The following is a 13628-nucleotide window of genomic DNA, read 5'->3' as shown; positions in this document are numbered from 1 at the left end:
AAATTAATACAATATATGGTTATAGAGAATCCTAGAAAATCTTTGTTACTGAAGGACTGATATTTACTGGTATGAACTTAAGGCACAATTCACATTTGCGTTGAAGGCTCTGTTCTAATACACTTTCTGCATCAATACCTCATGGCTTTCAAGATCTTTACTTACAGTCATTTAATAGTAACTTTTATGGTTTACTTTAAATGGATACAAATCTGTCCTGGTCACGTGCTGATCACACAGGTGCAGGACTGATTTTATATATGCTGTATATATATATATATATATATATATATATATGTATAGATGTTTAATCAATTTTATCTTATTTATCCCATAGATCAGAGATGAACAATCGAGGCCTGGGTGCCTCATGCCCTTGTGTCGCAGGACCCACACTTGTCTGTTTCCCAAAGGTTCAGAAAGACCATCTTTTGACACATTAGTTACCAATTCCGTTCTCTCTTTCCTGCACTGATCAGGGCTGGCCTTAGGATAGATGGCACCCCGTGCAAAATTATCTTTCGGTGGCCCACCCCATCATAAAAAAAAGTATAATGCTCCCCACAGTATAATACCCTATATAGTGCTCCACACAGTATAATGCCCCTTTAGTGCCCCCATACAGTTTAATAACAATAATATAATATATTATAACCCCTTCAAGGACACAGTGTTTTGTCCTCTAATTGTGCCCACACAGTATTATGCCCCCTAAGTGCCACACAGTATATTGCCCCTCCCGTAGTACCCCTATAAAATAGAACGTCCGCTTAGTGGCCCCCACACAGTATAATGCCCTCTCCCCTGGCTGACGCACACAGCCCCCCCTGTAGATCGTGACATACAGCCTCCCTCTAGACAGTGCCATATCCCCCACCTCCTCTTTGTAGATTGTGCCATATAGCCCCCACCACCCCCTTGTAGACAGTGCCCCCAGAGAAAAAGTACTCACCTAGGCCCCATTCCCACGAAGAACGGAGATACTCCACGACGGGATCCATGCGTAAGCCGGCGTGATCCTGTAGCCTAGTATAGAGTTTCCTAACCTTTTCGGACTCGTAGCACCACTGGAAAAATACAATTTCCTCAGAAAACAGCTAAAAACAAGCACTACTTCACCAAATTTGAAGTGGATTTAGAATTGACAGCATTATTTGACCTTTTTTTTTTTTGCGTTTTTTTTTTAAGCCGTTTAAGCTAATGCAAAAGAGGCAGGCAAAGCAGCACTCCAAATGGGCACCGCAGGTATTTTCTGCCTCCTATTAATTTCAGTTGGAGCTCAGAGGTGGAAGCCACTTAAGACTTTGTAGATGGTACCACACAGCCCCCTCTAGGTAGTGCCACACAGCACCCCTGTAGGTAGTGCCACACAGCCCTCTTGTAGGTAGTGCCACACAGCCCTCTTGTAGGTAGTGCCACACAGCCCCCTGGTAGGTAGTGCCACACAGCCCCCTGGTAGGTAGTGCCACACAGCCCCCTGGTAGGTAGTGCCACACAGCCCCCTGTAGGTAGTGCCACACAGCCCCCTGTAGGTAGTGCCACACAGCCCCCTTGCAGGTAGTGCCACACAGCCCCCTTGCAGGTAGTGCCACACAGCCCCCTTGCAGGTAGTGCCACACAGCCCCCTTGCAGGTAGTGCCACACAGCCCCCTTGCAGGTAGTGCCACACAGCCCCCTTGCAGGTAGTGCCACACAGCCCCCTTGCAGGTAGTGCCACACAGCCCCCTTGCAGGTAGTGCCACACAGCCCCCTTGCAGGTAGTGCCACACAGCCCCCTTGCAGGTAGTGCCACACAGCCCCCTTGTAGGTAGTGCCACACAACCCCCTTGTAGGTAGTGCCACACAGCCCCCTTGTAGGTAGTGCCACACAGCCCCCTTGTAGGTAGTGCCACACAGCCCCCTTGTAGGTAGTGCCACACAGCCCCCTTGTAGGTAGTGCCACACAGCCCCCTTGTAGGTAGTGCCACACAGCCCCCTTGTAGGTAGTGCCACACAGCCCCCTTGTAGGTAGTGCCACACAGCCCCCTTGTAGGTAGTGCCACACAGCCCCCTTGTAGGTAGTGCCACACAACCCCCTTGTAGATAGCGTCACTGTGGCTCCCTGAAGGAGCAGAATCCTCATGTGGCCGGGGAATCCGCTCCACGAGATGTCTGTGTCCATTAGCCCCCCACTCACAGTAAAATGACCATCAGGTCGCCACTCACGGATTCCCCCTGTGGGTTGTGCCACACAGCCCCCTTGTAGGAGGTGCCACACAGCCCCCTTGTAGGTGGTGCCACACAGCCCCTTTTAAGTAGTTGCCAATGCTGTGACTGGGGATTCCACTCCAGGAGAAGCCCGTCGTCTGTGTCCATTTAAAGGACAGTGACGTCACTGGCTTCTCCTGGAGTGGAATCCCCGGTCACAGCATCGGGGATTCCACTCTAGGAGAAACCCCTGTCATCTCTGGCCACTGAGTGAAGAAGCACCAGGGTGGAAAGGCGGCTACTGAGTTGCCGGGCGCTTCTGAAACAAGCAGGGGAAGGGAGCCAGTGCAGCGCCCCCTTCCACCTGCTGGAGTGATGCGCCCTGTGTAATGGCATAGGTCGCACACCCCTAAGGCCGGCCCTGGCACTGATCATAGATATTAGTGCAGATATTGGAATATACATTTGACTGCCATAATTGCTGCTTATATGTATCTCCCATGTCAGAGAGAAGTGGTGTGCTGCACCGTGAGGGAGCGGGGACAAGGGAGTACTTATGGTGCACTGTGTGATTGTTATTTTTATAGTAGGCACTGTGTGGTTGGCACCAATGTGGGGAACTGTGGGGCTGTTTGAAATGTATTTTAGGCAACTTAAAGAGGCTCTGTCACCAGATTCTGAAATCCCTATCTCCTATTGCATGTGATCGGCGCTGCAATGTAGATAACAGTAACGTTTTTGTTTTTTTTAAAAACGTTCATTTTTGGCCAAGTTATGAGCTATTTTATATATATATATATATATATATATATATATATATATATATATATGCAAATGAGGTTTGAAATGGACAACTGGGCGTTTTTTTTTCGTTATGTCCAACTGGGCGTGTATTGTGTTTTTAACTGGGCGTGTTTACGTGTATGATGCTGACCAATCAGTGACCAGTCAGCATCATACACTCATCTCCATTGATTTACACAGCTGCGATGTGCAACCACATACACAGAGATTAACGTTAATCAAGTGTCCTGATAATGAATACACATGACCATCCAGCACATCGCTGCTGTGTAAATCAATGGAGATGTGTATGATGCTGACTGGTCACTGATTGGTCAGCATCATACACGTAAACACGCCCAGTTGTCCATTTCAAACCTCATTTGCATATATATAAAATAGCTCATAACTTGGCCAAAAATGAACGTTTAAAAAAAACAAAAAAAAAACGTTACTGTTATCTACATTGCAGCGCCAATCACATGCAATAGGAGATAGGGATTTCAGAATCTGGTGACAGAGCCTCTTTAAAGGAGCAATCCACACAAAACTGTTAAATTGTTATGACTAGAGCACACCGTGATTGGTATTCTCTACACCACCCTAACCGACGCTTGCCATTGTGCTTGGTGATGTAAGGCTTGCATGCAGTTGCTCAGCCATGGACACCAGCGAAGCATAGTTTTTGTGCCGATGTTTGGAGCTACAGTTATTGAGTCAGCAGAGCGTTGGTGACTATTATGTACTATGCGCCTCAGCACTCGGTGACCCCGCTCTGTAGCTTTACGTGGTCTGCCAATTCGTGACGCAGTTGCTGTGGTTCCTAAACGTTTCCACTTTGCAATAATACCTCTCACAGTTAATCGTTGAATATCTAGGAATGCAGAAATTTCACAGACTTGTTACAACAGTGCCATCCTATTACAGTACCACGCTGGAATTCAGTGAGGTCTTTAGAACGACCCATTCTTTCACAAATGTTTGCAAAGTCAGACTGCATGGCTAGGTGCTGGATTTTATATACCTCTGGCAATGGGACTGAATGAATCAACTAAATTCAATGATTAAGGGTAAGGCCACACGGAGCGGCCCTGACATGGTCGCAACGCGGCCAACAACCGCGCTGGCACTATGTAGGCGCAGATATCAAATACCTTGTTAAGAGGTATTCTGGTTACACACTCATGCGCACTGCCGCTCCATTCATTCTCTATGGGAGCGCTGGAGATAGCCGAGTGCAGTGTTCGGCTTTTTCCGGCGAGAGAATGAATAGGGGTAACTTGTTGTAACCTGCAAAATTGTGCGGCCATAAAGGGTGTATTCATTCATGTCCGCATGATTCTGCAGATAAAGGGACGGTTTACCCGCATTAACGTGCAGCCACTAACAGGCTGTTTGACAGCCGCACCAAACATGGTGCCGGCGCGGTTCTTAGCTGCATTGCAGCCGTGTCAGGGCCGCTCCGTGTGGCCCTGACACGTGAAAAACGCATGCCACACGCAAAGCAAACTGATGCCTACGGACACTGAAATGAATTGTAGGAAAAACGCTGCATTTTTTACGCGCACAAATCGGAGCGCTCGTCTGAATGTAGCCTTAGGTGTCCATATTGAGCGGAAGCTTGATTGGGGTACAAATATAGAAAAGAAGCTGCGCTCGTTTCAGGTGTGTAACAAGATGCTGGCAATGTTTTAGGAGTCGGTTGTTATAAGTACCATTTTTTATGGGGTCATCTGTTGGGGGAATAATTTCCGGAAGGCAGATGCTAACATGCTAGAGAAGTTAAGAAAGCAGGCCAGGTAGTGGGATGTAAGGCACTGTTCACACAGAGTTTTATGGAGCCAGAAAAATCTGCCTCAAAATTCCATCTGTAATTTTGAAGAGGATTTTGACCGAACTGCACCCCGTTTGCCGTGTTTTTTGGCCACGGCCATTGAGCGCCGCAGGCAAAAAACGCTTTTTCTGCCTCCCATTGACGTCAATGGGAGGTCAGAGACGGAAGCGCCCGAAGAAAGGGTATGTCGCTCGCGGGAAAAAAAAAAAGCCTCTGCCTCCCATTGAAATCAATGGGAGGCGATTTCGGACATTTTTTGCCGCCGTTTCTGACGCAAAAAACTGTGTGAACAAGGCCTAAGTTTGCCTCTTTTGCTGATGTGGTTGAGACGAGGACACTACCTTGGTTCAGAGCAATAATTGAGAATGACTCATCCATTTTTTTTGAAGTGGTTCAGGCACAACGCAACACTTAGCTATAGATTTGTAGTTACATTGTGTGAAGGCGCGATATCAGCGGTCATTTCTGCTAAAAATCATTAGCAGGGAAAGATGGGCTTGGGAATCGTTAATATAATAGACATAGATAGTACAAGTACTGCTGGTGTTTCTGCTATAGGCAGGCATATTTTTTTTATTATATTATTGTCTTTTTAAGTTATGTTTTAGGCAACATGCACATGGAATTTGGTGCAGAAAATCGGCATCAAAACTGCAAGTAATTCTGCAGGTAAAATCCACACTTGTTTTTTTGGTGTTTTTAGGTGCGGTTTTTAGATTTTTATGCGGCAATAGGTGCGTTTTTATGCTGCGGATTTTGTTGCATCAGATGCAATTTGCAAGCGGAAACGCAAGATAAACCGACATGCTGCAGATTTTAAAATCCGCACCACGGGTCAATTTACGTGCAGAAAAAATCTGCAACGTGTAGATGAGATTTCTTGAGATGTCATTTACTTTGCTGGCACTGTATTACGCTGCGGATTTGTCGCATGAAAATATATGCGTGGCAAATCTGCACGTAATACGCATCATGTGCATTTGGCTTTAATGTTTTTTTATACTATGTTTTTTATGTGGTTACGTAATGCCGTAACACAATAATATTCCCGTTGGGGATCAATAATGTCTATAAATCTATCTTAAGAGGAGTATCCCAATATCGTTGTCCATATAGTGGTACTTTGGGCGCTGAGGACGCATCGATTTTTTTTTTGCTGCGTCCTCAAGTCCCAAAATACACCATATGGACAAAAGTATTGTTACATACCGCTTAGTTCACCAGGTCCTGAGAACTGGCTTATATTTAATAAACCGCGCTGTGGTCACACAGTTTTAACTTATGTTTGCATGAAATAAGGTCTGAAGGGACAACATTATTCGACCTATTCGTTCAGAATTGAAACAGCAACGGAGAGTTACTGGGCGGGTTAGGGCTCCAAGCTTATCAAAAAGCTGGGTCATTGGGACTAGCGTTACATTAGGCCATCTTTGTCAATTGTCTAACATTTGTTTTAGTCTTTGACAGGTCAAACTATTTGGATTGTTGGCCTTTCTTTTATACATTGGGCTGAACTAAGAGTGGCAGAGAGATTCTATGGTAAAATACTTGTCCATGCACCCTGGATCGATCCGGATCGTCTGGATGGGTGTCAGAGGCCATAAATGGGATGGTCTAGTTGAACAAATTTTATTATTGAGTGATATTTATCCTGCTCCAGGATACATTTAGGTGGGAACAATGTGGGAAAGGCTAATACCAGTGACTTAATTTTTCAGATGAAGTCGCTTTTAAAGATCAGACAGCTGTTTTCTTGAATTGAAATTATTTTTCCAGAAATTATTCCCCAGTTACTTTGGTTGCGGTCGGTGGATCTTAAGTTTTGTGAAAAAAATTAGGAAAAGGGTCAATCTTTCTGTTTCAATTTTTACCTTGTATAACTGGGTTCAAACGGGCATATGGATTGGGAAGGTGATGTGCCAGGCTAGGTGTTAACCTTTCTGATGTTGAACCTTCAAGCTATGGTTGAGTTTGTGGTTAGTGGGGTGGTACCACTCTTACCTTAGGGTAGACAGGTAGGTTGGGGTAAGTCGTTTAAAAATATTTAGTGGACAGCTTTTGAGTTTTAAAGTAGGCTTGAGTTTATGGCTGAGTCATTAAAATTTTTATGGCAAAAATTAAAAGTTTGAATTTCTCTCTTCTCAATGACACGGTAGTGGGAGCAGACGTCCAACATTCAATTGACGATTTCTTCTCACTTAACGTTAAAGGAGACACTGCCCCGTGCACTACGTGGGAGGCACATAAATGTGTAATTTGTGGGACATTCATAAAACATGGAGCACATCTGAAGAAGGAACGATCCATAGCTATTTCCAACTTAGAAATTTCCCATAAACAGTCCCTCGACTCAGAATATAAGGTCTCCCTACTTCAAAAATGGGAAGACCTCAGATCCTTACTGATGTCCAAAGCCAAACTCTCAAAATTTCTCTGAATATAGCAATGAATGTAGTAAATCCCTTGCTAGATCATTGCGCATTCAACAAGCAAACACCAATGTCCCCCTCCCGACCGCGCTCTCACCTTCCGTCAGATATAGCTGCAGCTTTTTATACAATATGGACTCTAGTAACCCATTCACACTATCTGGTGAATTCCGTTCACGCATTCGATCATATATTGCAGATTCGAGCCTTCCGCACATTCTGAGGACACAATAGCTACATTAGAAACCCCGATTTCCGAACAGGAGCTGGCCTTTGCTCTTAAACATTCTCAAACGGGCAAAGCTCCCGGACCTGATGGCTTCATGCTCTTCTAGAACAAAAAAAATACTCAACACTTTAAGTCCACATGTGCCCAATTCCTTATCCTCTTCTGCCGCCTTCCCTCCTGACTCCCTCAGAGCTCGCATAACAGTGGTTCCCAAGCCAGGTAAAGACCCCTCCCAATGCGCTAGTTACAGACCGATATCTCTTCTTAACGTAGACGTAAAACTCTTTGATAAAATTCTTCCTGCATGTTTGGCACCCCTATTACGCTTCCTCTGCTGTAACTACCACAGACAGAGTAACGAAGTGCAGAGATTGTGAATAGACATCCCGTGGAATGTCTATTCACTGTCTAAACACTTCAGTATCGTTAATGTGTTAGTATAAGACAGCACATAGCGATCTAAAAGGATCCCTATGCGCTGCCTAAATGAATGGAGAGGAGTGCATGACGCTGATTGGTCAGCGTCATACACTCCTCTGTACAACACCCACTTGGTCTAAAGTAAAAACACGCCCACTTGGGCATTAAGCAACTCATTAGAATAAATCTAAAATCGCTAATAAAGTGGTAAAAATAGATAGTTTTTTAAAAATAAAAAGAACTGCTGTCACCTACATTATAGCGCCCATCTCCTTATGTAAGAGACAGGGCACTTATAATGTGGTGACACAGCCTCTTTAAGTTATAGCTGATCTGATTTGTAATCCCATATGCAAATACTCTCCTTATCAGACCACTGTATATACAGTAGTGTTAAAAAAAATAGCAGTCCAACATCATTAACCTGATAAATCAATGTTTTTGGTAGAAGTGATATTCCTACATAGCAAATACAATACTTGTTAGTGTAGTAGAGTAGTAGTAAAAAAAACAGAGCCAACAATTAGAAAATGCATGCCGCTCATTCTGTGTAATTGTATCATTAATTCAAAGGGGCTTGTTCAAAATAAGAGAAGTGAGGAGTTAATTGGTGAAGTCATTCATTCTGTGGAGTAACAGGGGTCAATTTTGACCCTTATTTAAGGTAGGAGGGTGGCAAATGTTGCACATGTTGGTTATAATGCATTTTCTTCTAAAATACTGGGGGAAATGGGTCGTTCCAGACATTGTTCTGATGAAAAACCTACTTTGATTAAAATGTCGATTGGGCTAAATTTTGGAAAGAAAATATCTCCCCACCATTGAAATGAATTATTCAGGGAATTAATGATAACTGCTGGTTCAAATTGATGTATGCAAATGCTCGTAATAACAAACATGCGTTTTGTTTCAACTGGAGCCCTTGGCTCGATAGCTCATTCAATAACATCCCGAAATATCTGTACGAGCTTTCATTTCCACTGTATTTTTACATCTTGTAAGTTCCCCTCCGCAATCTTATTGGTTTTCTGTTAAACAGTTTTGATATTATACTGATTTGCTACTCAAACTCGGTATATTTTTATATTATGATTGTATTCCTTGATAACATTTTGAATAAAAATCAGTGTTCAAAAAAAAAAAGTTGATTGGAGTTTTCTTTACTTTCTGTAAAGGTTTAACACTAACTGGAATTTTTTTTTATTGCTTTGATTTGGAATTGAATGTGTAGTGTTTTTAGTGCATTTGCATTTAGGCAAATAAAAGTTATTATAATGATTTGCTTTTTTAAACTCATTGCAATTTTTTTGAACACTAATGTATGTCACGATCTGTGGGTATGTGGATCCACTAAGCCGCACTGTCATAGCAGCTGGCCAAACAACAGTGTATCAAGTCTATACAAAGTTCAAGCAAAGGTACCTGTAATAGTCCAGACAGTAGCAGAGGCTTAGGCACAGATGGAACTTTAATGGCAGGTGATGCAAAGAGGTACCAGACGTGGCAGATGACACCAGACGTGGTGTATGACAGCAGGCGTAGCAGACGGCACAACACGACTCCTACACTAGAGAGGGCACAGGAACAAATGCAGCACGGGATACAGAATACAGGTAGAAGGGCACGGGAACACAGGGAACAGGAGACAACTAAGGGACCATTTGCAAGACCAACATGGGAATACACAACGCTCAGGCAAGGAGTGAAAGGGCAGAGCCCCTTTTATAGTCCAGTGATTAGGGCTAATGAGTAAAATTTTTCATGTGCGCGCGATGGCCCTTTAAGGCCGGGCATGAGCGCGCGCACCCTCAAAGCCACTGCAGAGCAGAGCGGAAGTGAGTCCTGGCGTCTCCTAGGAAGGACATGCCGGTCGGCACTAGGAACTCTGCGGTCGCGGCTGTCGGGGGGGGGGGGGGTGAGTAGGAACGACGGGCCGAAGCTGCGGACATTACACTGTATAACACGGCTTCTCAATCTTTTTCTACTGGGGCTTCAGCAGCCAGAATATGGTGATGCCTGGCTTTCAACAGTGGTCAAAGTCCATGCTAAAATGTTTAAAAATTACCTCAATTTATTTTAAAATTTGTTTCCTAAATCCAGTAAAATGAGCACAAAAGGCATTGGCTTTGTTCTTAAAGAGGCTCTGTCACCAGATTATAAGTGCCCTATCTCCTACATAATATGATCGGCGCTGTAATGTAGATAACAGTGGTTTTTATTTTGAAAAACTATCATTTTTGAGCAAGTTATGAGCAATTTTAGATTTATGCTAATTCGTTTCTTAATAGACAACTGGGCGTGTTTTTACTTTTTACCAACTGGGCATTGTACAGAGGAGTGTATGACGCTGACCAACCAGCGTCATACAATTCTCATTGTTCCAGCCCAGCGTGATTGTGCAGTGAAAGAAGCTGGGCTGGAACAATGAGAAGTGTATGATGCTGATTGGTCAGCGTCATACACTTCTCTTTACAACGCCCAGTTGGTCAAAGGTAAAAACACACCGAGATGTCTATTAAGAAACTAAATAGCATTAATCTAAAATTGCTCATAACTTGCTCAAAAATTATTGTTTTTCAAAATAAAAACCACTGCTGTTATCTACATTACATCGCCGATCAGATTATGTAGGAGATAGGGCGCTTATAATCTGGTGACAGAGCCTCTTTAAAAGAGAGATTACTGCGGCCAGAGAAAGGGCTGTGCAGCTTATGATGATCACTTCTGTCAAAACAGCCTCCCTAGCTGCCCCTTACCAACAACTGGAGGGCACCTAACCAGTGAAGTCTGCCTCACGGTTTAAGCAGCACTGATATATATAGGGATAAAGATTGGCTTATTTACCTAGAGCACCGTTCCTATCCTTCATTTGAACATTTGACAGTGAATATTTCTGCATTACATGTGACTATGTTGCACATTTGGAAAACCCAATTCTAGATATAAATGATTTTCTCGCGACACTCAGAAGCATTGCCAACCTAGATAAGAGATTGGAGCTCACTGAGCAGGCACTGACTGGGGCCGGTGAGGAGGTGGGTGGAGGTTGCGCACCCTAATAAATGGGCCTGTTTGGCTAATGTACATTATCTGTAGCTTGTTGGACATCCCATTCAAAAAACCATGTGCGTTAATATGGAGGTGGGCACCCTTTAGCAGCAATAACAGCCTCCGCTCTTCTGGTAAGGCTTTCCACAAGATTTAGGAGTCGGTCTGTGGGAATTTGTGAGGTCAGACACTGATAATGGATCAGAAATCTGGCTTACAGTCCACGTTCCGATTTATCCCAAAGGTGTTCCATGACAATATGGTCACGGCTCTTTCCAGGTCACTCAGGTTTCTTCACGACAAACTCACCAACCATGCCTTTATTGACCTCACATTATGCACAGGGGCACCGGCTTTCTCGGACAGGAAAGGGCCTTCCCCAAACTATTCCGAAAAAGTTAAAGACAAACAATTGTGGAAAATGTATTTTTATGCTGTAGCATTGAAGGGTCACCTCCAAAAACCCTCCTAAACTGAAGAAGCTGGCGTAAATTATAGTGGAAATTGTAGTTGCTGTAGATTAACCTTTTAGGTGCACGAACGGCCAAAAATGTCCCTAATTAAGAAGTGCGCGCCTCTTAATAAATTAGATGGATCTTACTCCTGCGATCTATATATTAAGATTGGAGTATAAAACGCCAGTGTCAATAAATCTCCCCCATTGATTTTACCCAATCCAATTTCAATCCAGTGATCCTTGAGCCCAAAACGTGAGTTTGATTCAATATTAATTTGAAAGAAACACATTCAGAAGAGGTACAGGGTTGCTTAATGTACTTTATTTACTATAAAATAGAGGAGCTTTTTTGTTGGATTTCTATGCAGTAAGAGTAGAGAGAGAATAATTGTCATCCAACTATTTTGTCATTACCTCTAAATGCAAGTCTGGTGTAAGATTTGGAAGGGGGAAAAAAAAAAAGGCGCAAAAAAACAGTTAATTTTCTTGTGATATTTTCCCCAAAATGTTGCCCCTCCTCCTCCTTGCTGCCATAATAAATAGGAAATATATATTGCACAAACAAATGACAGGATAGAAGGATTAGTTGATAACATAGCAAGAGCCTGTACACTTAAAAATATGGTCCCCACAGCAAAATGCCACACAAATTACTGCCTGACCCAAAAGATCAATTTTCTGTCCATAGCAGTTTTTCGATCTATTTGGCAAAGATTCGTTACCAAATCATGTTTTTAACTTTTTTGAGTTTGAATGAAACTATGTGAGTCAATATTTGTTTAAAATGTTCCTATAAAAGGGAAATCCTCAAAATATACACCAAAGAAGGTACAAAAAAAATGGCATGTTGGAAAACCTAGTCTTATATGAACTAAACATTCTGTACGGTGTTTTCTGTTTCACGTTTTGCATAAGCAATCCGTCCATTTAAACCAATTTACCCCAAAATGAGCAAAATTAAGGTGAGGGTTTTCTTCCTGCATTGGAATAAAATGAACTGTTCAGTGTTATGTCAAACTATTCAAGCATTTTACAACACAAAAAAAAGCAGCTAGTAAGCAGTCCTGCCATGGAACCTCACATCCACATGCAATTGCCCCCAGATAGCAGACAATATTTTTACCCAAACAGGGAAAGGCAAGGTTATGCAGAGAAAGGGCAAATATAAAACAAAATATTCAATTATGCCTTACAACCCCACTATGCCAATGCACACTGAAGATCTCTCCTGTTCAAAATGACGTGCCACCCAGTGCAGATCAGAGGAGCATGATAAATGTCTGGAAAGGGAAAGTTTCAGCTCTTCGTGTAGTGTCCAGGTGACAGAATAGATTTTTCACCATCAATTATTCCCAGTTTTCCCAGTCTTCATCCTCAAGCTGAAAAAAAACATACGAGAAAATGTCAACCTCTTGATACAGAACAATCTGTTCCGTATCCCTCAGTGAGCACAGTGTATAAAATAGAGGCTGTGGCAATGCCTCTAATAGTACCAGTGAACACATGACAAATCACATGACCACAGGAATGAGTGACAGGAGGGAGCTGCTGGATCACGCTAGACCCATTACAGTCCTTACAGGGACGATTGTAACACTAGCTCCAATTCTATTATCCTAAATAGGACATAACGCACATATAAAAAGTCAAGGCAGATGATGGTAAACACGGTCTATTTTAGGGTTATGTTTTCTGATCACAGGAAAAATGAGCTAGAACTTGAAGTATACTTTTTAGACGAACTTAAAGGGGTATTACCATCTCGACATTTATGGCTTAACCAGTGGAAACAGCCAAGCGTGTTTTGCTATTCTATTTTAAGAACGCTCATAAAATTTAATGGAAGTTACGGAAACAGCGTTGCACAGCGAGCTTCGCTATTTCCGGTACTTGGGAGCTACAGAAACAGAGCTACAGAAAAAGCATAGCAAAAGACCCCCAGTCGTTTTGGAAAACCGGCCACTTCGTAACTCAGTAGCTGGAGCCCAGTGACGGATGCAGAAGGTCCAATATGGGGAACCTGCATCTATCGGACCATTAGGGTATGTTCACACGCTTAACAAAAAACGTCTGAAAAATACGGAGCTGATTTCAGAGAAAACAGCCTCTGATTTTCAGGCGTTTTTGAAGCTGATCATGAAATTTAGAGCGTCTTTTGAGGCTTCTTTTCAGACGTTTTTTGAGGCGTTTGTCATAGTGTTCAATGGAAAATCAGCTCAAAAAAACGCCTCAAGAAGTGAC

At 43.1% G+C, this 13628-nt stretch overlaps 1 protein-coding gene across 3 annotated transcripts in view; it reads right to left on the bottom strand.

Moving 5' to 3' along the window:
* Positions 1-11687: 11687 nt before the first annotated feature.
* The window catches only part of BSDC1 (BSD domain containing 1), a 32308-nt gene continuing 30367 nt past the window's right edge, over positions 11688-13628 (bottom strand). For all 3 annotated transcript variants that reach the window (XM_075853131.1, XM_075853129.1, XM_075853132.1), the window contains exon 11: positions 11688-12766. In XM_075853131.1, coding sequence (XP_075709246.1) covers positions 12734-12766 — 33 coding nt within the window. In that variant the 3' untranslated portion in view covers positions 11688-12733. The remainder of the gene's footprint in view (positions 12767-13628) is intronic.

Source organism: Rhinoderma darwinii, chromosome 2 (genome assembly GCF_050947455.1).
Source record: "Rhinoderma darwinii isolate aRhiDar2 chromosome 2, aRhiDar2.hap1, whole genome shotgun sequence".
Taxonomy (NCBI): domain Eukaryota; kingdom Metazoa; phylum Chordata; class Amphibia; order Anura; family Rhinodermatidae; genus Rhinoderma; species Rhinoderma darwinii.
The sequence above is the reverse complement of the archived record's forward strand: the minus strand, read 5'-3'. Positions and strand labels throughout refer to the sequence as shown.